Raw genomic sequence first — 22,633 nt, 5'->3', positions numbered from 1 at the left:
CGTCTCCGTGGAAACTGAGTTTCTAAATGTCTTCACCCCGGCTGGAGTTTTATAAAACATCCGTTTTCAGTGACCTAAAACGGCATTAGTGTGTGGACGAAAGGCCAAAACGCAGAGAAAAAAGTATACGTTTTGAAATACCCGTGTACGTGTGGACATGGCCTTACCGTCCATTAAGGGTGAGTGTGTGTGTGTGTTTTTTCTTGTCATTCTTCGGCTCAAAAGTGGAAAAAAATGGGAATGTACAACTGAAGTGCTTTTCCAAAAACCTGCAGTTTGCAAGGATTAAATTAACATTCATTTCAACACTGAGGAGTTACCTGCTGTGTGAAGGCAGTGTTTCCCCCGGGCATTGGTAAACTGGACGGGGCGATGGGCAGGAGGTCCAGAGGAGAACCAGTTTTGTTTCTGCTGTCTGTCAGAGAGTAATGCCACACCAGAGCGCTGGGGCAGCACAACACGATGCTCTGATGGGACAATAACAACGGAAAAGACAAACACAAATATAGGTAAGAGACAGTTTTTAAGTGTCTTGACATTTACGCAGCTGATAATGTATAAAAGTAAAAAACGTGGACACAGTACCTGTAGCATGCAGCTGAGGCCGAATACCAGAGGCCGGTGCTGAGGGCAGATGTAGAAGTCTGTGAAAGGTGTCTGGGGCTGGTTCCCACCTGCCGGCTGTGAGGTGGGGGTAGGGGGCAGGGCGTTACCTTGCTGCGCTAAGATGCCGTGGGCCGGATGCCCTCCTGTGCCGGGGCCCAGGCTCCCGTCGCTTAGCAACAGGTTGAGGCGGCGTGTGCAGAAGTAAGCCAGTCTCCGTGACAAGTAAGCCGACTGTACAAATTCCCCTGAGTACTGAAGGGCGGAGGAGAGATTCACAGCATTAGCCACAGCACTCAGCTTCCATTAATATCAGTCAGCTTTGGAAATATAACACAAAAAGGGAGGCTGCACCCCCCGGTGAGCATCCGTCAGCAAAGGTCAACAGCAGCAAAGTGCTGCGGACGACAACACGCAATCTGTCAAGGAAAAACTGTCGACAGCTGTAGAAGCCAAGCAGCTAGAGAGTCACAGTGTTTACAGATACATGTGAAGCAGGACTGCATGTTTCCTAAAGCCAACCATCAGTGCATGAGTGATGATGAGGAAGAGGTGATATTAAAAGGATAGACAGACATACCTGCAGTAAAAGGGGCAGGAGAAGTCTGAGAAGCTCATCTTCACCGGGTCGGACCTTTTCAAAATACTCCAGCACCCACGTCAGGAACTCGTGTCTGTCTAACATGCCGTCCTGAACACAGACATCGACACAAGGGCATCTTAATATGAAGTACATAAACATCACAAATACAGTGTTAAACGTGGGGAGGTAGACTTCCTTAATGTTTGGAATAAAGATAAGAAATATACAATGATTTTCATCTATAAATCAACTTTTTACAGTCGTGTCACAAGTATCAATCTTCCCAATCGAACTTCCTGTAAATCTGGTTAACACAGGTCATATGAGAGGGTTATGATCACACTGTTTACTCGAGCTCAAAGCCTCTTCAGCTGTTTGTTCTTGTTTTGCATTATCCCAGTGAAAAGCTGAATTACTGTACTGTAATATGTGTAAAAATGTGTGCGACTACAGTACAGTTTTACACTGTTAAAATGTTAAACCCAACACTGTTTGGCAGCAAACTATGTTATTGAGTGAACCGACCTGAAACATGAACATGGCGAGCTTCTCGTTATACTCCCACTGCTTCATGGCCGTCTCCACATCAGCAGGAGTGGCAGGCAGGGGCGAGCTGCAGCCTTGACTGGGAAACTGTCTGTAAAACTCGGCCACCTTCTGAAGCTGCTCCCACAGGTACTTAGTAATAATCTGAGTCCATTCTACAAACACATAAACACAAATTCTTGTTAAAGCAACAGAAAGTATATCTTTTTTTAATCTCCTTTTACAAAAAAGCTCATGAAATATGAGCCAAACAAGTAAGACTCAAAGAAACACAAACTGCTTTACTAAGATTACAAACGTCACTTGCTTACCTATACAAGGATCAATCACATGCCTCTTCTTCACTTTAGTTTCTGTGATGGCTGCGTGATACGCACACGTCATCTTAATCATCCATGCTGAACGCATAACAGGGACTGAGTACTTGGCCAAGTATCCAAAAACCTCCTCCTTCTTGCTGAAGATGGGAACCTGTGACGAAACGACATTCCAGTATGCGTCAGACATGTTGAGTTAAGACAAGTTCAACAAGGAAGACGCTGATTAAAAGACTAAAATGCTACATTAGAAACACGGGAAACAGGATGTGAATTGGGTGTACGTTACATCCTTGTAAAATAAGCATCAAGCTACATGCATTTCCTTTTCCTAATGTTTTCCTGATTTCTTCTTTTATGGTCTGAATGATCAGCTAAGGTGGAAGCTGAAGATAATGTGCACCTGGAGAGATGATCTGCCAATGTCATTAAAGTCGAGCTGAAGCGGCACTTCAAGAGTATCTAGCTTCCGTATCGTGACGTATTTCCGAGTGAAACAGGACGTGCAGGCGGGACATATCATTGGAGGGATTTGATTTGATCGTTGAGAAGTGGGCGTAGACAAACGTTCTCCACAGCGCAGTAGCTAGCTAACTGACCGAGCGTTCTTGGTGCTCTGCGGCTAAATGTTGCAGATTGATTGGTTGAAATTGTTTGGTGCTAACTTACGTAGGCACGCGTGAAACTTAATTTTACCGGAAGAAAAAATGATAAGATTTTGATATAAGAATACGAAGAAATGGATTTTCTGTATTTTTTTGGCCTATATTGTCAAATAGATGCACAATATTACCGGGGATGTGATCTGAAAGGATTAGATTACATTTTTCATTTCACCTCGACTTTAATAAACACATTGTTCATTATAGGGGAAATACAATGAAATGTGGACCAATGCAAGCAGGAATAAAAGAAAGCACATAAACTAGAAAGTAACAGTTTTGGGCTTTTACACACTAATAGAAAACCACATGTGAGAGCTGCTGCACAGACAATAATTTGTTGTGAAAGAACAAAAACATCTAACCAGAATATCTATGAATAATAGATTTACAAGTTCAAAAACCAACCAAACAGCAATAAAACTTGTTTCCACCAACAAACCGTGACATTTGCTGTGTTTGGGGTCAATAAACGCAAACAAGACGAACAATAGGCTTTATTTACACAGAGGCATTGGGTCTGTTTGACAAGGAAATGAAACACAATGCATTATTTATCTGTTGTGAATTGTTCTTGTTTTGGGATGTTGAATTAAATCATCCAGGAAAGATCTGCACCGTTCAGGGACTTTTTATCACTGTGGCTAATTTACCGACTGGCATCTTCTTGGCTTTCACAAGCGCTGATATAAAGGTACACATCAGGGTCCTTCACACCTAATGTGTTAGTTTCTTCTTATGAGGCAGCAAAATTAATCTAGCTGCAGTTCCTCGAATGGCCACTTGAGGTTGGGCCCAAAAGCGAGTAAATCTCTAAGACCCTCATGTTAAAATGCCTGACTTTAGAGCAGAAATAAAACTTCTTATATCCTGATACGAAAAACAGGCATACACTTCATAACTGTAAAACTTGGACCACTTCGCATTTGCTAACAATTTGCTCCTTCTGCTCCACCCCTTATCCAAATAGGATCTCTTTAGGCTCCAAAAAACCAAGATAGCAAAGGCCCAATTTGTTGAAACAGTTTGGTTATCATTATTACCAAATGGGATACACAGATAAACATCTAATTATTACAAGCAACTATGGTAGGAAATCTTAAACTAGCTCGTCGTGTTCGTAGCATATTAGCATTTTGGTAGGAAGGGTAGCATGCTTAATCTTAGCTGTGAATATAACATGCCAACGGTCCATCTCAGAACCCATTGGCTATCGCCTGCTGACGATATAGCCTTTGGGAGCAGCGGCCAACTTTTGGGGCATCCAATGTAGCTAGCGGTTAACGATAAAGGACTTCCAGCCAAGAGTTCCTTTTCGATGTGCTGCATTGTTTGCAGATGTCTGTCTATAGAGATTAATAAAAAGATACATCGTCCTCAAACAACCCTCGATGGGAGCCGGGATGGTATTACACCGGATTGCCGTTAGCCCCGATTGCTCTCCACACGGACTTTTTTTTCCTGCATGCAACCAAAGCCTGCTAATACGTGACTGGTCAATACTACCAGGACTAGAAACATACTACAAACAGAAACCAGAACACTTCCAATACCAGAATCCTGAGCCTTCAGATTATACACAGACAGAGATTAGCTAGCATTAAACATGCTAATGCTATTATGGAAATTATCTGGCTTTGACTACAACTTAAATACCTCATGACACAAAAACAAAAAGCCTATTGTCTTTAGTATTTGTTAAACAAGATGACAGGAAAACAGTATCTTATCAGTATTGATAAATATGGACAGGAAAATGGTTGAGCCGGACAGAAGGCATTTGCAACCAAAACATAGTGCATGTGGAAAAAACAAACAATATGCTAATGTTTTTCAAACAAGCGAAATGTTTTTAATCTATTATGGTAATAAATATCTTTCATGTGGAATGTGGTGAAAAACATTGGGATTTGATGACAGACGAATAAATCCACACCAATCCTTTCCACATGCAAATTGCAGTGAACAGCCAAACAAAACACTAAAGCATTTAAACAAACTGATTAAACAGCCAAACCCAGCCTTTGACTTTTATACTGCATGTACAAAATTCCTTTGTTCTAAGTTAAACCAACATGCAGGAAACAACATTTAGTTAAGAAGGCTTTCAGAAACTCACAACAGGGTCTTACCTTTTTAGCTAGCTGTGTTAGAGGTTTAGTCCCGGCTAAATCCGTGAACCAATTATTGATGGAGCTCTGTGACCTCGCTGTGACGAGCGAGAAATTATCCTTCTGGTTGACCTGTGGCTTACGTTTCCCTGTGTCTTGAAACGTGTTGTATCGCAGCTTCTCTGCAATGATGCTGCTGAAGTTTGAGCTGATCTGGAGAGAAATGAGGGAAACGTGTGATGGCCGACTGCATTTCAAACCTCTTTCCTAGAGATACAACAAAGAAGCATGCAGGGGAGAATCGATATTTCTTACCTTTGAAGGATTGAAGTTGACATTTTTAGCACTGCCATGTTCATCTCCAGATACAGCTGGTTGGTTATTGAATCCTTGCTTCACATTCAGGGCAGTCAACTCATCCTGAAATAAACACAATTTACAATGCATACTGATGGTAGGGCTGGGCAATAAGACATTATCATTAAAACTATATGAAAATGTCTATCGTATGTGTTTTTCTATATTGTCTCTATTGTGATGTCACAAAACCAGTGGCTGAACTACTTTACAGCTATTTTAACGTCATTTTGACAGTGCTTTAAATTCTAATCCTTGCACATGGGAGTGAACCTGGAGCGAACCACAGAGGGAGGTGCTGTTTATGTACATGGACATTAATGTGTAGAAAAGGACTCAGGCACAGCCCGAGTGAAAATGGAAACTCAGTACTTTTTATTTGTCAAGTATTTTATTCACACAGGATTATCCAAAAATAGGCTTTACTATGTGGTTATTTCATTTAGACTAATTAGTTGTTATTTGTTAGACCAGAAAACATGCTATATCGTGATATCTAGGGATGCATGATGTCATGGGCACGTTATCGTTATCTGCCGATTATGGCTTGAAAATTAGCAGATATGTCATTTTTCTGCCGATATTTTCCGCCAATATAACAACACTTTAATTATGCCTAAATGCTCGATGATTCCCTAAAACAGCTTGATGAATATTACCGCTTTATTTAAAAGAAAATGTTACACACAAATAAATATGGCATTTTGTACATAACCTAAATTTAAGTAGTTTATTGCCCAGTGAATGTAGACATCTGAAAAAGCACTGTATTGTCTTTTCTGCATCTGCCAGTGGTCCACTACAATAAGAGAAAGCATGATACAGGGGAGACTTGATGTTCTCTCCAATGAGGTGGAAAAAAACACGTGCCTAATATATCGGTATCAAAATTGGCAAGAAGGGTTGGAAAATATCAGCATATCAGATATCGGCAAAAAATCCAATATCGTGTATCCCTATATATCGTTATCGAAATATGAAAAATCCTATATTGTGGTATAGGGCTTTGGCCATATCGCCAAGCCCTACTTCATACCAAATCAAAAACATGAATGCAGAGTTACTGATCCAAGACCAGCTTTAACTAGCTAGGAATAGTGATTATTTGGGTGTTGTGCGCACGGGAAAAAAGTCTAATTTAGTGACACGTTATTAGGTAAGTATTTGAGTAATTTGGAGCAGCCTTGACAGAATCCCCCACAGGTACAGCTTTACAAATCCACATCAACAGATTATCTTGGGTTAATAATAGATCAGTATCCAATTGCACTACACTACTACTGCCAGGCCAAACATCTTCTTTAAAACTGCTAATTTAAGTTATATTTCAGCTGTGAGGTCATGTAGGTTAGCTCTGCAGGTTTAGCTAACGTTGAACCAAAACATCAAGCCAACAAACAATTTCCAATCACGCACAGCCTCAGAAACCAGCGGATATTGTTTCCATCACAAGGCTAAATGCTGGTTGTAGAATAACATGTTGGATAGCATCCGCCAGCCGATTAGCTAGCTTGGCTTAGCAAACTCTGGCATTTAACAAACCGGTTGTTTTCCAAGTAAGCCTGTGAGCTAGCTAACAAACTGACAACTAGGTGCAGTTCATTGTTATTGCTAGGCCCAAATCGTCTACATAGCTAGCTAAACAGGCTAGCTGCTATTAGCTTGCACGGCTTCTCGGCTAAAAGAATCCTTCATAAAACGGGATTCCTGGACTTTTAATATTGCACATTCTAAAATCTGACCTCTTTCTGCTTTGGATCTTGAGGATAGACGTCTGGCGGGCCGAGTCGGGGCCGCTTTAATGGCCGGTGTTCGTAACTTAGGATCCCGAAAGCAGCCATCATCCAGCGGCATCACAGCCAGGGCTTTCCTCCTCCCCAGCAGCCTGAACAGAGCGACAGCAACCAGACACACTTCCGGCGAGGCTTCATCCCCGGACTTCAAAATAAAAGTCGGGCAGATGAACCTACTAATGCACGTTAATGGAGTCGTTCTATTTTGATACCTGTACTAATTTCTACAACATACAATTTATAATCAACATTACCGATAAGTTCGGTAATTACCACTAAAAACCCTGCTAATATAAAATGGGACTAATACAGGGAAAACTATAAATGCCTGTCAACATTTGCAAACGGGCCGAATAAATACATTTTGATTAAAAAAAAAATTCGAGGTTTTTGATCATGTATAGTGTCAAAATCAATCAATGGTGCTAAAATCGTATCTGTGCAGGAACTGAATAAAAAGTGAGGTTACACAAGAACTGCTTTTATGTACATGTGACTACACAATTACTTAAATTTAGCATCCTGTGTGGTGCGAGAACAACTCTGGGTTTTGACAGATTTTATTAAATCTAAAATAAAACGGTTAGATTGATTAGACGGTTACATTCGCAAACTTAAAATTCTCATGCAGAGCTTTTTCGTTTTACAGGATCAAAACCGTTTAATTTGAGAGAATCTTTTTTAAATCATTGACCAATTCTCATGCAGTTAAAGGGAAGGCTCAATCAACAACCAGTTACCCAGGAATTGGTAAGGGCCCTGAAAGCTCCAGACCTACTGAGTGTCTGTGCAAATTTTATTGAGAAATTTATTTTAGAAAAATGCACCAAATTATCTGAAATGATGTCCAGGTTCGGACGTGGAGGGCTTTTGTGTGGAGTTTGCATGTTTGGATGGATGGAGTACATGTTTAATTTTAGGAGCTTCAGTATTTTAGTCTGGTGCATACTTACCCTATAGCTAAAGGTGTTTCAGGAAAGAAAAACTGCACATATCGGTACGCTGCAGAAGCAACATGGGCTTAAGTGGTTCCTAGGCTTTTGTGGTACCTAGAAGGTATTTTTCCCCTGGAAAAAATGAACAAAGGAAAGAATGACCGAAGAATGGATATTTTGATTTAGTTGTCTTGTCAACGAAATACTTTCCATTTCAGACTACAATCTATGAAGTCAGATTAAAGCTTATTTAAAACATTTTACAACACAAACATACTGTGCATGCACACGTCCTTGTTAGAAAAGGAACATATCGTTTAGATAGATGGCTGCAAGGTCAAAAAAAGTTATGTCATGTTGTTGTAGCAATTCAGGTCAAGGAGGTGAACCCTGGAAAGGAAAACACTGGCTTTGAGTCACTGACAATCTCATGATATCAGCAAGAGTATTGATAATGTGTCCAGCTGAATGTGGACACAGTTGTTTGTCTCTCTCTGTTACACATGCAGGAATACACACACACACACACACACACGTATTTATGTAAAGGACATTTAGTGTAGTTTTACATAACCCCCCTTATTCCTGTGTGGCTCCAAGAATTCCAGCTATTTTCCCACCTTGTTAAGGTATTTGGGTTGTTTGCTAACAGCTGACCAGTTAGCACACAGTGCACATAATGGTCTGCTACCAGCACACTGTCCGCTGCTGATCAGGTGTGGGCAGCAAAGTGCTTTGGGCAACAAAAGGCTTGTTTTCACTTGTACAATACTCCCTAAGTCCTGTGAACAAATGTAGAAGTAGTGGAGTTCCCCTTTAACATATGACATATCAACAATCAACAATGGACATCAGCATATATAGAAAATATTTTTATTGAAAAACAATAACCGAACATTTACAAAAGAATATTGCAACACTACAATCTCAAGTGTACAAAGGCAATCTTGAAAAAAATATATGGATGCAATAAAAAGATATTGCACTCTTCATGATTGTTCAGCACATTCTTGATTATAAGGCAGAAGTTTACAATCCCCAGCTTTAAGAAAACACAACATTTGAAGATACATCCTGATGTTGCTCAGCTCCAGCTTTGATGCACATTACATATTTTGTACCGAGGTTCTCAACCTTTAACCTGCACCTTTACTTTGTTCGACACTGGGATTATGTTGCTGATAAAAAACATTATAGTCAGTGTAAAATGTGCAGATTTTAAACTCCAGCATTTGGATTAAGAGGAAACAGTAGCCCACTCCAAAACAAAGTACCTGCATGCAGTCTAAAAAGCATGCTTACATGGCTAACTCCATTATATGACCTGAAAAGTGTACAGCTCTAGGCACATATTGCATTTGCAATAATTTACAGAAATCTCTGCATAATAACATTAAACTAGGTGCATAAAACATAAAAACAGTGAAACATTGTTTTAGACAGTACCTCCTACTATAGGAATGGTTAATAGGTGATGGTTTTAGATACACTGTATTGAATAATCAATACTAACTTGTGAGGTGTTACTTATCAAAATAAATGAACTTAAACTAGCTCAGAGGCTCACTCTGAGGTCGGCCCCCAGAGTAGGAAGCATCACATGTCCTTCCATGTGTTCACATGAAATATAAAGTGCTATTGTCAGAGTCATTGCTCTGTTTTACTTGTAGCTAACTATTTTGCCTCCAGGAAATAACCCTTGAGACACGGCAGCAGAAAGTTCGAGGCCTTTACGTCTCTGTTTGCATAGTTGGGTTTCATGTGTCGTCCAGAAGTGTGGTCCCTTGTTCTTTGGTTTGGAAATAAACAGACTTTGTTACATGACGCAGCCTCTGTGTTTCAACACTTTTAACACCATGGCAGGATTGCTTTAATTGTGTGTTTTGTGTGCAATTCAGGTATTCGCCCTGAATAAGTTGTGTTGTCAGCGCTCACGTCCAGAAATCAGCTCCAGTGTCTTTTATCTGCTTTGGTTTTCTGAGGCTTCGATCATGGCTCTGAATCTTGAGTTCTCATCTGCCAGCAAGGCAGCAGGACTGTCAAATTCCAAAATCTGTGAGAATACAAATGACAGAACAGTGATCAGTACCAGCATCTTAAATCAGAACCAGCTCATTCCATGAACTTCAGTAGAGGGAACAAAAATCCAGGCATTTTATTCTCTTTATGAATATTGCAACCTCAGTTATGTCCTGCAGGCAGCGTATGACAAGAATTTTGACATCTGGAAAATAGCGTCCTCAGACAGTCTTGTTATGCTTTAGTGGATGACACAAGCTTCTACAACCAATCCTAATTGACCCCTGTGTCCTCAGACAGCCTTTACACTCAGCTGTTGGTGCTCGAATCATGTCGCGTCTCAAACTATGAAACTTTTTTTTAATATTTCTGCAAATTGGATATTTTACAGCTTCGAGATTGACATTTTTGCATGTCATTGTTACATTTTTTTCTGATTGGGATCATTGTTTAAAAAACTTAACATTATGCTATACTGAGAAAGACTTGAAACTGGCCTTTGAGACCATGAGGTCATTGGGGAAATGTTTACTGAGGCAATAACTTAAGTGGGAAGTTAGGTCTTTCCACTCACACTCCATCGTGGAGTGAACTCCGTTTGGCGTCACACTCACAGCTGAACGGAGCACCCTTCGTTTAGGTGAAGGGATTAAATACCGAGCAGAGCTTTGAGACAAACTTGGCGGAGACAGGATGTCTGTGTAACCATGGTTTCATGTCATACAAATAACAAAAGCGCTGTAAATACCAGCGTGGCAGAGTCATTAAAATCACTGTCCACATCATGAAGAAAATAAATTTCATCCAGAGTTTCGTTGGTAGCTTTTCTTATTTGTTGCATAAATATAATTTTCAAACTCATAATGACCTGCTGAGTTTGTATAGCCGTTAATATAAAAACTTTTCACTTGTATCGTTTCTCGACAAGAAAACGGTTTATTAGATCCTGAATATAAAGTTAACTTTAAGCCGTGACATAAGTATATTACTTCATGTTTATCTTAATTAAAGCAGTTCTGGTTTGTACGGGTAATAACACTGAACTTGATGAACATAACACACCATTGCACCCGGTCAGTAAGTCAGCATCGGTAGAGACTCGCTGGAGGAGGATTTAACACTCAGAGGTTTTGGGCGGCACTCAGTGTGGCGGATCCTCCATGTGATCGTGCAAATGGAGTGGAAGTGCGTAGGGAGTGGTTTGGGAAAGGCCCTCACACTTAATGCAGGTTTAAGGCACTTTGCATTAGCCTCACTTTTCAAACGACGGCTATGTTCACTTCTTACATACTGTTTATTCAAAAACAACAACAAATCAAATGCTTATTTGTCTCTGCTACATAGTAAAAAAATAATGAAAACACTGCATTAATGTTTGTATAGAAACTGCCCTTTACTTGCAACCCACTGCAGGGAGGATAAAAGCATGTTTACATGGTCACAGGGGCAACAATTAAGAGCTAAATCTGCACCATGAATCTTGTCTATCTTGATACATCCATTCCCTCACTCCTTTAAACTCCCCCTCTATAAACTCAGCTTATTAGCAGAGTTAAAGGCTGACGCTGAAACTTATAATCATGTGCGTGTGTTTCATGCTCACTAGTGCATCACTATTAGCTTGAACACAAGACCACTTAGGTAAAATGTGTACTGCCTTATCCAATCCATCACCTCAAAGGCACCAATTCACACAGTAAATCAGAGGTGTTTCAACCCCCGAATGAGCTTCAACCACACGCCTGAATCGCGCAATCATGCGGTCTGTCGTGTTGCGTCTATACACACCTGGCCGTTGTCCAGGACCATGACCCTGCTGCAGCTCATCACAGTGTTGAGACGATGGGCGATGATGAGGGTGGTGCAGCTGCCAAACGCAGAGCGAATGGTCTCCTGGATGAGACGGTCTGTCTCTGTGTCGATGGCGGCAGTTGCCTCGTCCAATATAAGAACCTAGAAAAAAATATGTAAAAATAAGACAAAATTTTTGGTCTCTGTTCTTGCTGTAAAAATGTAAAATTAAAGAATATCAGTGTAACAATCAGGGATAACACCATACTTTATGTCTTGTTCATGCTTGAACAGTTTTATGGCTGCAGTTCTGACACATACCACTTGGTGGCAGTGTTATCCCATGCAGAGACATATGAACAGTAACAGTTCTATGATATAGGAAGGGTCTGTTTCTCTATAATACGACTGAGGAGAATCTCTAATCTGTCACCACCCATGCCTAACAGTGTTGCACATGTAAATGTGAACCAGCAGTGTAATACGCTCAGCACCTTGCTGTTGCGCAGCAGGGCTCTGGCCACACAGAGAAGCTGTCGTTCCCCCACTGAGAAGTTCTCTCCGTTCTCCGTCACCTCTGACTGGAGCGAATGAGGCAGCTGGCTGACCTGAGGAAGGCGAGAGGACACATATTAGGTGGTTTATTCTAATCTAGTTATGCATTATACGGGATAATCCGTCTGTGGTACACTATCATGTCACTTACCATGTCTTTAATGTGTGTCTCCTCGAGAGCTTCCCATATCTGGGAATCAGAGTATTGATCCCAGGGGTCTAAATTAGTTCTGTTGGAAAGAAGAGAGAATCGTTAGATCTATTAACTGGATTAAACGTTATGACCATTTTACATTAAGAGAGGAGGTGCTGCATACTGCACTCCTGCCACTCCTGCTGACCAAGGTCAGTTCTAGCCTGCGGCAGGAGGCATCCATAAAGCCACTGACTGCTGTTTTATAAAAGCAATGCTGATGTTTTGTTTTTGAATCAGTCTTGCCTGTCAAATTTCTGTCTCTTTTATTTCTAACTGCATGCACATTTTTGTTTGATTTCCCCGTAGTGTGGCTTTAAATTCACACTAGTGCTGCGCTCACACTCAGCAAACAGTATCTAGTTGAACTTAAATTTCTTTAAAACAATTAAAGAGGAATAGTAGCACATACATTGGTGTTTTAACAGGATCACACACAAGTTGACTGAAGGCGCATGACTGTTTGCCGTGGCAAGCAGCTGACTATGTAAGAAGGAAGTGTGATACATATGTAAAGGCTCGTGACAGATGCCACATTGTTGCACCAGTAAACAACCAGGGGTTTTTTACCCTCTGTCAGTCAGAGCTGGTGTTCTCTGTAATCGATAGAAGCAATAATATTTGAAATTGGCGCCATAGCTGTGGAGAAAGTTGTAAAAACAGATCGTGGTTTCGCCTATTCTTCATTCCCCAGCACACCCAGCATGCATTGCACCCCTCCCTCTGAAAGGAACGGCCCAGCGAGAGATGCTAGAGTGAAATACGAACGTTTTCCAGTCAAGGACATTGATCGCTGCAGGCAACGGCTCAGAGCGGTACAGAATCCGAAATATGACGAGAATATAACGGTGGATCGTCTAAAAAAATCTTCAGGTCTGCAGTCTACATTTCAAACCTGACGATTTTGAACGAGACATGACATTGGAAGCGGGCGTCCTAGATTGGGGAGGTGTAGTTTAGCGAGATCCCTGGCCTCCGCCAGATGACGCTTTCACGTAGTCTGGTGGAGATTTTCCAGGGCGCATTGGAGAAGCGGATAGCATCCTCCAAAGGCACAGAGCCAAATTGTATTTCTTTTCTACCATAATGGCCGGTTGAAAATCGCAGGTGTTTCTCCTTTTATTACTTCTGCTCTGCTTTGAAATTTTGCTACGTGGGAACAAAGCAAAAGCTACAAAGCTCATAAACACATTTCACATCAGCTCACATCATTTGTATTACCTGACTGTCCCGATGAAGAGCACCGGCTCTTGAGGAATGATGGCTAGCTTGCTCCGCAGGTCATTCAGACCAATCTGTGCAATATTGATTCCGTCAATTATAATAGAGCCTCCAGTGAGCTCCACCAGCCTGAACAGAGCTACACCCAGAGAGGACTTCCCTGCAGACAGAGAAGAGACTCCATGAAGACGTGTGTGTGTGTGCATGTTGAAAAGGGATGTAAAACAGACTGATGGCTGCAGGTTAGGGGAACAGAAAGGGTCACTAAAATACCTGATCCCGTGCGGCCCACGATGCCGATGGTCTCTTCGGGCAGGATGGTGAAGGACAGATTTTTAAGCACAAGCGGCAGATCATCACGATAACGCATGCCCACATCCTGGAAGGTGATCTTTCCCTGCTGAGGCCAGGAGGGGGCAGGAGCGGCTGCCTCGGGGCTTTGTCGGGGTGCTTCTTTTTCCAGACTCTGAGATAAGGAACAGTGATGATATCTGGTATTAATCTCTAAATCTCTGCGGAGGTGCAAGCTCCCTCACTGATTTGTAGGGATTTTCTCTCTATGAGTTTTTCTTTGCACTTGAGACTGAACAGAAAAAGTTGAGTCTACTCTTTGCAGTTTGATGGCTGTTGTGTGAAACGAGTCCTGTCATGTGCTCTGCAGTGTGTTAAAGCCTCACACTGGGTTTCTATCTGCCTCCTGCTGTGTGCATCACACATATCACATGCACACAATAAATACAAACATGTATGTACATGCCAGCTGCCCTAAATTCTTCTGCTCTATGTCTATGTGAGCAATACGTCTGAGTGCCACATAATCCACCTTCCTCGCTGCGCTAATCAATGCTCTTACCTTTATATAATGATTGATCCTCTCGACCGATGTAAACCGAGCTTCAGTCTCTGTGAGGAGCCGCACCGTGAACTGAAACAAGCCGGTCAGCTGGAGGGGAGAAGAAAGCAAAGGGGGGCGGAAGATCAATGAGTGAAACTGTCGCATCAATCACTATGAAACACTTAATATTTACATGTGCAAGTCCCCCTTCAATAAATGAGCAGTAAAACAACCAAAAATATTACAGCCCAATAAACAGGTCTGCTGTTATGGCTCCTGCACAAATCCCTGCAGACACTGAGCGTTTAAAAAGTAATAAACCAAACATCCTCTCTTAAAACGGCTGTGGAAATACTCACGCATGCACACGGTACTTTGATGCATGCTCTTCCAAAAGAAGGGGAATGAGTGAGGTTGATGCTGGTTGATTTAGATAAATGCTAACAGTATTTTAGCAGCTATTGTCACTGTAGCACAAGGGGAGAAACTCAGTGAACTAAATAGTGGCCTCAACAGCAGATTTAACCTAAAACACAATTATCCACACTAACATTTGCCACCGTAATCATACCAGACAGAGTAAAGCTGCAGCAGCAAAACCTCTGAGTATATTGAATTAAACAAACTGTGCATGTTAATTGCGTATTGATAGAATAAATGCAACAAGCTCTAATAAAAGTTTACCCCTGCACCCTTTAAGCACACTTTTGCAGCGGCTGTTAGAAACTGAATCCACCTTTACAAACGTGTCTGGCGTGTCAAGCTACCCTCTTTTCAACCCTTTAGACCCCCAGGGCTGCTGGTGCCTCCAAACATCGTGTTGTTTACAAACCTGCACTGCGTATGATATGGCCAGGCCGGCGTAGGCTGGAGGTATTTGATTGTGCATGAAGACAATGAGAAGTGCTACAGCGGTGATAAGCGAGATGCTGATGAGGTCCAGGCGGACAGCCATCCAGCGCATGGCGCAGCTGAAGAGGTAGTTGGAGGCCTGATTGGTGTCCAGTAATTCCTGATATCTGAAAAAAGAGCGAGATAAACCTGTTTCAGCCAGAGCAGAGGTAAGAAGACCTCTAGATCCCTAGGGGGAAATGCTCTGGTACGAGGTTTGGTATGTTTACCACCTTGGAGTAAACAGAAGAACTACCCATGAGAGATAGGATGAAATTAAAGTTTAATGATCTCCATCTCTTGACAGACACTATGCTCACCTTTGGAGGAAGTCGTGCCCTCTTCCATAGGCGTGGATGGTGGAGAGTCCCTGCAGACTGCTGGTGATGTGAGAGGTGAACGGTGATTGGCTGATGTTCTCCAGACGCTTCAGCTCGCGTATCAAAACCCTGGAAATAGAAAGATGATGTTTTACATTTAACTTCCCACAGTATTGAATTAAATTATAAAACCAATATTTTGAATTATGAAGTTAAAATTGACTGAACATAGATGTTTAAAATGATAATATAATTTGGACTGAGCCTTTTACAGTTTAAAACACTTTTGTCCAATCATTTATGAAGCATTGTATTTGTATGTGTTGTAATTGTGATTCAGTTTTGGATGAGTGATTGAAAGTGACAATATCTTTAAAGTAATAATTTTGAAGATTTTCATCTAAACAAATGTCTGTTAAGTCACTATCTATCACACAACAGTGATTGAGCCTATGGCCCACTGATGAAAGCCTTTGCATTTGCAGTATTACAGACTGGCTGTCTGTGTCGACTTTAGTGGAAAAAAATCACAAACGGCGCCCAGTTAGTGACGCGTTTTCCATCACCCAGCAGTGGTTGGTCTGCTAGAGAGGGTAGGCGGAGCTAAGCGGCTGCTTTTCCGGGCACTGACGAAGAGAACGAACCTGAGATCTTAGAGATTACCACTTTAAATATCCATTTTCTTTTATAGGCACATTGGAACAAGAGACCAGAAATTGCATTGTTTTGATTTGTTACCCAAAATAGTTGTGACAATCCTAAGTAGGCAAGTTTGCAGCACCTAAGAATTGAAAAAAAAAACGCCACTCATGTTTGTTTCATTCGCTCAAAAATAGAAATGATTGCGTGCAAACAAACTTCAGCGTTATGAGAAGCAAATCTTTCAAATATATCACGTTAAATTGAAAAGCACCATGAAGAACACCCTTCTCCTACGATGGCGCCACAGCAACTGAAAAGGAGACAGATCTTTAAAGCGCTGTCTGAAGTGTGAAGTACGATCCTTAATGAGGGTTATTTGCTCTGGTTTTAACATCTAAAGTTTGCATTTCAAACCAGCACAAAGGACAGACTGTCTGTTGTGCAATATGACGAGCATCTTTACACACAGATGACCAAATAATGGGCAGCCAGAGAGACACCAGACTCTGCGACCACGTGGCGGTGTGAGTGAGAGAGGTTTATTGACAAAGGTTGGAGTATCTACACACGGCTGGGATGGATGGTGCGTGTGAATTGCAAGTCTCCCATGAATCATGTGGTTTTCTCATAAAAAGCCCAGAAGAGAGAGAGACGGAGAGAACATGACACTTCCTCGCTTCGGGGATGTGATCTAGACAAACATGTTTATGCCCTGGGCGATTTCATTTCAGACTTCAATAAAGGCGGCTTTAGAAGCGGGTAATTTCAATGGGAGATCCAGTTTGATGTAACGTACATATTCTGGGGTGTCACGACTTTTTTAAGATACAGCTTTTTAATCTTTTAAAGTGTTGCCGAGGGTGATCGCTACAGATGAGGGCCATCTCTCCCCCTTTGGTTTTATTCATGCTTAATACTTCAACATTAATTCCTCTTGAATAGCCGGCAAATCAAGAGTCTCTTCAAAGATAAATTAAGATATTTTTTAATTGAACTGATCCCCGAAGAGACAAACTGGGATCAGATCTGATTAAAGACATGAAGAATTCAAGTTTGTGTCGGGCCAGTAATGAAGTGATTCATATCCACAGACATGGCGGGGAGGCTGTGTGTGATTTGCGAGCTATTTGACTTCTCAGCTGTGAACCCAAATCATTCCTTTTCGCCCTCCAAAGATCTCAGCTCTACCAGACAAATGTGTCTTCAAATCACTCTGTCATTTTATACTCGTGAGTGATGCACAGCTACAAATCTCTTTCTATGTGTTTGCCTATTCTGTTTTAGTACTTCCTGATCTACACCTGCAGAAACAATAACACTGAGAGTCACGGTCTTCTTGCTCTCTCAGATAGAGGAAATAACAAGATACCGCGGTTATTTCCCAAGGCACCAGCGAGCTGTTGTTCGTCTCAGCGGATTCACATTTATTGCACAATTGCTGCAAAACCATAAATAATGACTAAAGCAGTGTCTTGAGCTCATGCATGGTGTTTCTCAAACATTTACCACAGACAGGAAGGTGATAAAAACTAAGTCAGCAACTGATAACTCTTTTTTCTACTGTTATTTAGCTGCAGTTTTCTCCTGGTTTTCAACTGGTGGGTCGGGACCCAAAAGTGGGTCATGGAGCTGTTGATAGTTGGTCGCGGATGTGTGCTTGAAAAAAAACAAAAGTTATGGCCAAAAATCTATGCTGCGCTTTTATTTTGAAGGAGATGGTTTCCTTTGAAATGCGTGCAGTAGTAGTGTAGTTTATTCACACTCCATGTATCCACTGATTGGGTAATCCCAGCTACAGTTACATTTACATTCTTGAAACTTGATGAGCCAACAGTAGTTGCATTTATGTTGCACTTTTTTAGTTTATTTCTGTTAAAAAAAGGCTGTTTAATGAATGATGTTTCGTTACATCTCAGGTGCAAACTCCACAGATTTTAATTAAATACATTTGAGTGGTTAAAAAATGTGGGTTGCGATTCATCATGAAGGAGGTGGAGGTGGGTCCTGAGGTTAGACCAGTTGAGAATCACTGGTTTAATACAGAAAGCTTTTTTGTGAGCATGAAATTTGTTGAGTTTGTCTAAATTTGAAGGAGACAAAATGTTAATTCCCAGTGCTGAAATCAGACATAATACCCAAATTTGCCACCTTGCAGATTTCTAGCCTGTTACAAGTCAGTGTTTTCAGACCAACATTAACAATAAAGTCCGATCTATAATATTCCCATCACCTCTTTTAGGAGCTGAAGAAGGAAACTGTTAGCTAAAAGATACAAATGTAAACCCACTGTAGGCTACATGCCCTGAAACAAAGAAAAAAGCAAGTTAGTATTAAAGTGGTAATCTTGAAGATCTCAGTTTCGTTCTCTTTGGCGGCACCAATGTCGATAAACAGTAATTGCAGGAGCACACTTCCCAGATATCCAGACAGTGTTGCTTGTGTGACGTCCACGGTTGGCTCCGGTTGTAGCTCTTGATTTTCCTCGCTGACGGTCGCTTTCCTTTTCAGACTGTTTGCCTTCACCTGAGCGTCCAATTTGTGTCTTTGTCTTTGGATTTCCACTTATTTTTGAAGTTGTATCTGTAGTCATCAATCTTTTCTTTGTTTGTTCAGCCATAGTAGATTACTGTTTACTCGCAACGCTTGCAGAGACCGGAAAAGCAGCCGCTTGGCTTCGCCTACCCTCTCTGGCAGACCAACCACTGCTGGCTGATGGAAAATGCGTCACTAACTGGGCGCCGCTTGTGATTTTTCTGCGAATGTCTCCACAGACAACCAGTCTGTAATACTGCAAATGCAAAGGCTTTCATCAGTGGGCCATAGGCTCAATCACCATTGTGTTACCTCATTCGGTGATAAATAGAGACTTAACAGACGTTTATTTCAGTGACAATCTTTGAGATGTAATGTACTTAGCTTTATCAAATACTCATATTGGTGCATATACTTCAGGATTGCAGATCCGACCCCTTTAAACATGTGACTAGCTCATGGCTCCATGGTTTGTATTTACCATAAATGATAATATCATTGTTGATGATATTTTGTTAGAATCTTGTAGCAAGTTTTTATCTATGACTTCTTGTTGCTCATTTTGTCTTTTGTTAGACAAATTAGATTCTGGTTCCTGTAGATGAGGTTTGTTTTGTTTCCACTATTGTACAATAACAGAAAATAATTTTAACCTTCAAATATTCAGTGTTTTGTAGTTATTTTGTGTTTTGAGTGTTTTAAGGCAACAAGACTTGGTGGAGAACTAAAGTGAGCTAAATGTTTACTTTTCTTTTTGCCGTTGCCAGGTCGACAGAAACTTAAAACGAATGCAAATATCGCTCTGTGTCTGCAGGCAATTATCAACTGACAGGTAATCCGTGTTACGGTTATAAGCCTGTGTGTATCTGTCAGTGTATTTGGATGTTTTTCTGTCCCCTCAAAAGTAATGCAGCGTTAAGTTTCTACTTACTTAAAGTAACTGGAATACTTGTTGCTTATCTATCACTTGTTGGGAGATGAGGTGTGACGTGCAAACAGTCAGATTGAATCTTAATGCTAATAACAGTGATAACAAGAGCAATGAGAGTCTGACCTTGAGACACGGTTGACAACGCAGAGGAAGGCTCCCAGTGGAAAGATGGAAATCAGGAACCAGGGGAAGACGATGCCCACCATCCCCAAGCAAAACAGCACCAGGGTCAGGTTCTGCAGCAGCATTTCAGCTTGCATGGTGAGACGCACGTCCACTTTGGAGAGGAGACATATAATATATCAGACACACTGTCTGGGGCTGGATCTATCCATCTCTGTATGTGAAGAAAACTTTCTCTTTGTCCCCCTAAGTGTTTATGTTTTCCACAAAAGAGAGAAGGAGCCACAACGGAGTCTCCAAAAATAGAATTCTGAGAAACAAAAGCAACCATCCAAAAAGTAAATAAACAGCAACCCACAAATCAACTTGTCAAGCAAAGACACTAGTGAAGTGGATAACACAAAGCCACTCCCTCAGGCTAAAAACTCCATGTGAAAACACACTGTGTCTCGGCACTACACCTTGTCAACCGCGGTGACTTCACTGACTGAGAGCTCTCTCTCTCGAGGGAAAGATTCCCAGTCAACACAAATCAAGCCTCACCCTCATCCATGTCTCTGGAGAAGCGGGTCAGGATGCGGCCCAGAGGTGTTGTATCAAAGAAGTGCATGGGGCTGAGGAGGAGCCGGCGAAACAGCTTGTCGTGGAGCACGGAGGCAGCCTTCACCGTGCACTGTCAACACAAACAACAGCCGTGTTTGAACATGAGACCCGACACATGGAAACAAACAACTTAGAAAAACATACGGAAAGAGTCAGGGCTCGGATAAACACACAGTCGGGAGGAAATCGTCAGTCAATGTGCTTAGACTAAGGCGGAAAAACACACAGTGGATAAAAACAGTGGCGCTAAAATGTTGCCTGCAGAGCTACAAATGCTACGACCATATGCTGAGCATGTGCGCAGTGGTGGGTAGTACGTTTGTTTCCCTCGCACGAGGCAAGCTGTCAAAACTTCATCTATAATGAGTTTCTGGAAGGCTGACACAAAAGGTCGTGACCTAATGAGCAAGAGACATCTCTCCAATTGGACAGAAATTACATGTGGCAGCGGAGGACAAATTAATTCTATTAATGGAATATTCAACACTCCCAGAGATCTCCTCACAGCTAGGGGTAAAAAAGATTAGCCATCTTTGAAAAATTAGCAATTTCATGTGGCACACATTAACGTGGGGACCTGACCTCTGCAATGCAGCGTCAGGACGGGTTAGCTTTAAAAAAAAGAGGAGCCGAAGGGGCACTGACACGCATGCACGCACACACATCCTTTCTTTCTCTCTGCCTCTCTGTTTCTCTTGCACTCACACAAACACACACATGCAGTGGTTCGGAGACATGGCTGTGGACAGATAAATGGATTTAGCCCGCAGGCATTTTCAATTATAGCAGTGAGAGCCATGAGAGCATGAACAAATGACAATAAAGACAATTAGGTAGGGTCACTGCTCAACTGTACAGCACTAATATATTAAGTTTTCATATTCCTGACAAACGCCACCATCATTTTAAAAGTTTATCAGCGATTAAGCGGACGAATGTGGCAGACAGAGTGGAGTCTGGGGTAAATGGTGAGGGGATCTTACCTTCACAAACACCAGCCCTCTCACTGTCTTCAGCAGTAAAGCAGCTCCCATGGATGAGACGTAAACAGCAGAATAGTATTGAATGTGAGGGTTGAGTCTCATGCTGTTGCTCGCCAGCGTTTCATTCACCGAGATTAATGATGTGTTCTGAGGGCAGATGGAGCAAACAAATTACAAACACTGAGAGAAAAATAAAATCTTTCCCTCGATGCAGAGGAATTTTGTCTCTAATGAAATTGAGAAAAGCACACTTTGGCAGACAAAGAGCACATGAAAACCAGTCAGCTCGACCATGTTTACTATTCCAAGCACATTTCTCAGTAGCAGCCAGCGCCTGCTTTGCTGCACATCTGTTTCTTCACTGCTCGTGCTTGTTTTTAATTAAGTTTATCGAGGTGCCGTTACTTTTTTAATCATGCACGTTCAGATTAATGCTCAGTCTGCTACAACAACCCACTGAAGAATAGCAGCCAAATACACACTAAAAAGAGGTGTCTATTATAGTGAAGAAGGATGATCTCTAAACTCACCCCGCTGCCCAGCTTGATCCAGTGGCTCAGCCACCAGTTACTGAAGGCTATGCTGCCTGTAGTTGACAGGAAGAGGAAGATGTTGATGATGAAGACGACCGGCCCGCCTGCTGCTTTGATGTAGGCACCGTACACAGACCAGGCGACTGCACCCGAGCCTTTCTCTTCAGCTTTCATCAGTTGCTCTGAATAAAAGATGCAAGGAAGAAAGCAAGAAAGAAGTTACTTGAAAGCCATTCGCGAGGAAGTAAAGCATTTAGCATTCATTGTGCATGTGCAGCATGAAAAGTGGCACCGTCTCTTACTTCCTTTGTTGCTCTCCACCTTTGGTCCCACCTTGGCGACATCGGCAACACTGTCAGCCTTTTCTGCACCTGCGCTTTTCTGTTTGTTTTTTAAATTCTCTTTCACCAGATTCTAAGAGACGAAAAAAACAGTGAAAGAAAGAGAAAGACTTTTGAAACATGCTAAAACAGCAACACCCTGCAAGGCATTTAAATAGAGATATCTGTGACAGGATCTTTAGCGGCCCACCAGTAAATCAATGCACGCATAAA

At 41.7% G+C, this 22,633-nt stretch overlaps 2 protein-coding genes across 4 annotated transcripts in view; both read right to left on the bottom strand.

Annotated features, from left to right (window-relative positions):
- The window catches only part of med12 (mediator complex subunit 12), a 29,753-nt gene extending 22,709 nt beyond the window's left edge, over positions 1 to 7,044 (bottom strand). For all 3 annotated transcript variants that reach the window (XM_069669841.1, XM_069669842.1, XM_069669843.1), the window contains exons 1-8: positions 6,922 to 7,044; positions 5,138 to 5,242; positions 4,844 to 5,035; positions 2,044 to 2,203; positions 1,712 to 1,887; positions 1,184 to 1,294; positions 586 to 858; positions 321 to 467 (exon numbers count right to left, since the gene is read on the bottom strand). In XM_069669841.1, the coding sequence (XP_069525942.1) occupies positions 321 to 467; positions 586 to 858; positions 1,184 to 1,294; positions 1,712 to 1,887; positions 2,044 to 2,203; positions 4,844 to 5,035; positions 5,138 to 5,242; positions 6,922 to 7,023 (1,266 nt within the window). In that variant the 5' untranslated portion in view covers positions 7,024 to 7,044. The remainder of the gene's footprint in view (positions 1 to 320; positions 468 to 585; positions 859 to 1,183; positions 1,295 to 1,711; positions 1,888 to 2,043; positions 2,204 to 4,843; positions 5,036 to 5,137; positions 5,243 to 6,921) is intronic.
- A 1,760-nt stretch (positions 7,045 to 8,804) lies between these two features.
- The window catches only part of LOC138597876 (ATP-binding cassette sub-family C member 5), a 29,691-nt gene continuing 15,862 nt past the window's right edge, over positions 8,805 to 22,633 (bottom strand). Inside the window, exons 16-29 of the mRNA XM_069669409.1 lie at positions 22,382 to 22,493; positions 22,077 to 22,261; positions 21,547 to 21,693; positions 20,504 to 20,633; positions 19,961 to 20,114; positions 15,733 to 15,861; positions 15,354 to 15,540; positions 14,540 to 14,629; positions 13,960 to 14,152; positions 13,687 to 13,846; positions 12,424 to 12,502; positions 12,212 to 12,325; positions 11,715 to 11,879; positions 8,805 to 9,960 (exon numbers count right to left, since the gene is read on the bottom strand). Of these exons, the coding sequence (XP_069525510.1) occupies positions 9,868 to 9,960; positions 11,715 to 11,879; positions 12,212 to 12,325; positions 12,424 to 12,502; positions 13,687 to 13,846; positions 13,960 to 14,152; positions 14,540 to 14,629; positions 15,354 to 15,540; positions 15,733 to 15,861; positions 19,961 to 20,114; positions 20,504 to 20,633; positions 21,547 to 21,693; positions 22,077 to 22,261; positions 22,382 to 22,493 (1,938 nt within the window). The 3' untranslated portion in view covers positions 8,805 to 9,867. The remainder of the gene's footprint in view (positions 9,961 to 11,714; positions 11,880 to 12,211; positions 12,326 to 12,423; positions 12,503 to 13,686; positions 13,847 to 13,959; positions 14,153 to 14,539; positions 14,630 to 15,353; positions 15,541 to 15,732; positions 15,862 to 19,960; positions 20,115 to 20,503; positions 20,634 to 21,546; positions 21,694 to 22,076; positions 22,262 to 22,381; positions 22,494 to 22,633) is intronic.

The sequence above is a fragment of the Semicossyphus pulcher genome, unplaced genomic scaffold (assembly GCF_022749685.1).
Source record: "Semicossyphus pulcher isolate SPU_LCO1_2020_fin unplaced genomic scaffold, fSemPul1.0.p SCAF_2, whole genome shotgun sequence".
Classification (NCBI taxonomy): domain Eukaryota; kingdom Metazoa; phylum Chordata; class Actinopteri; order Labriformes; family Labridae; genus Semicossyphus; species Semicossyphus pulcher.
This window is presented reverse-complemented; position numbering and strand designations above follow the sequence as displayed.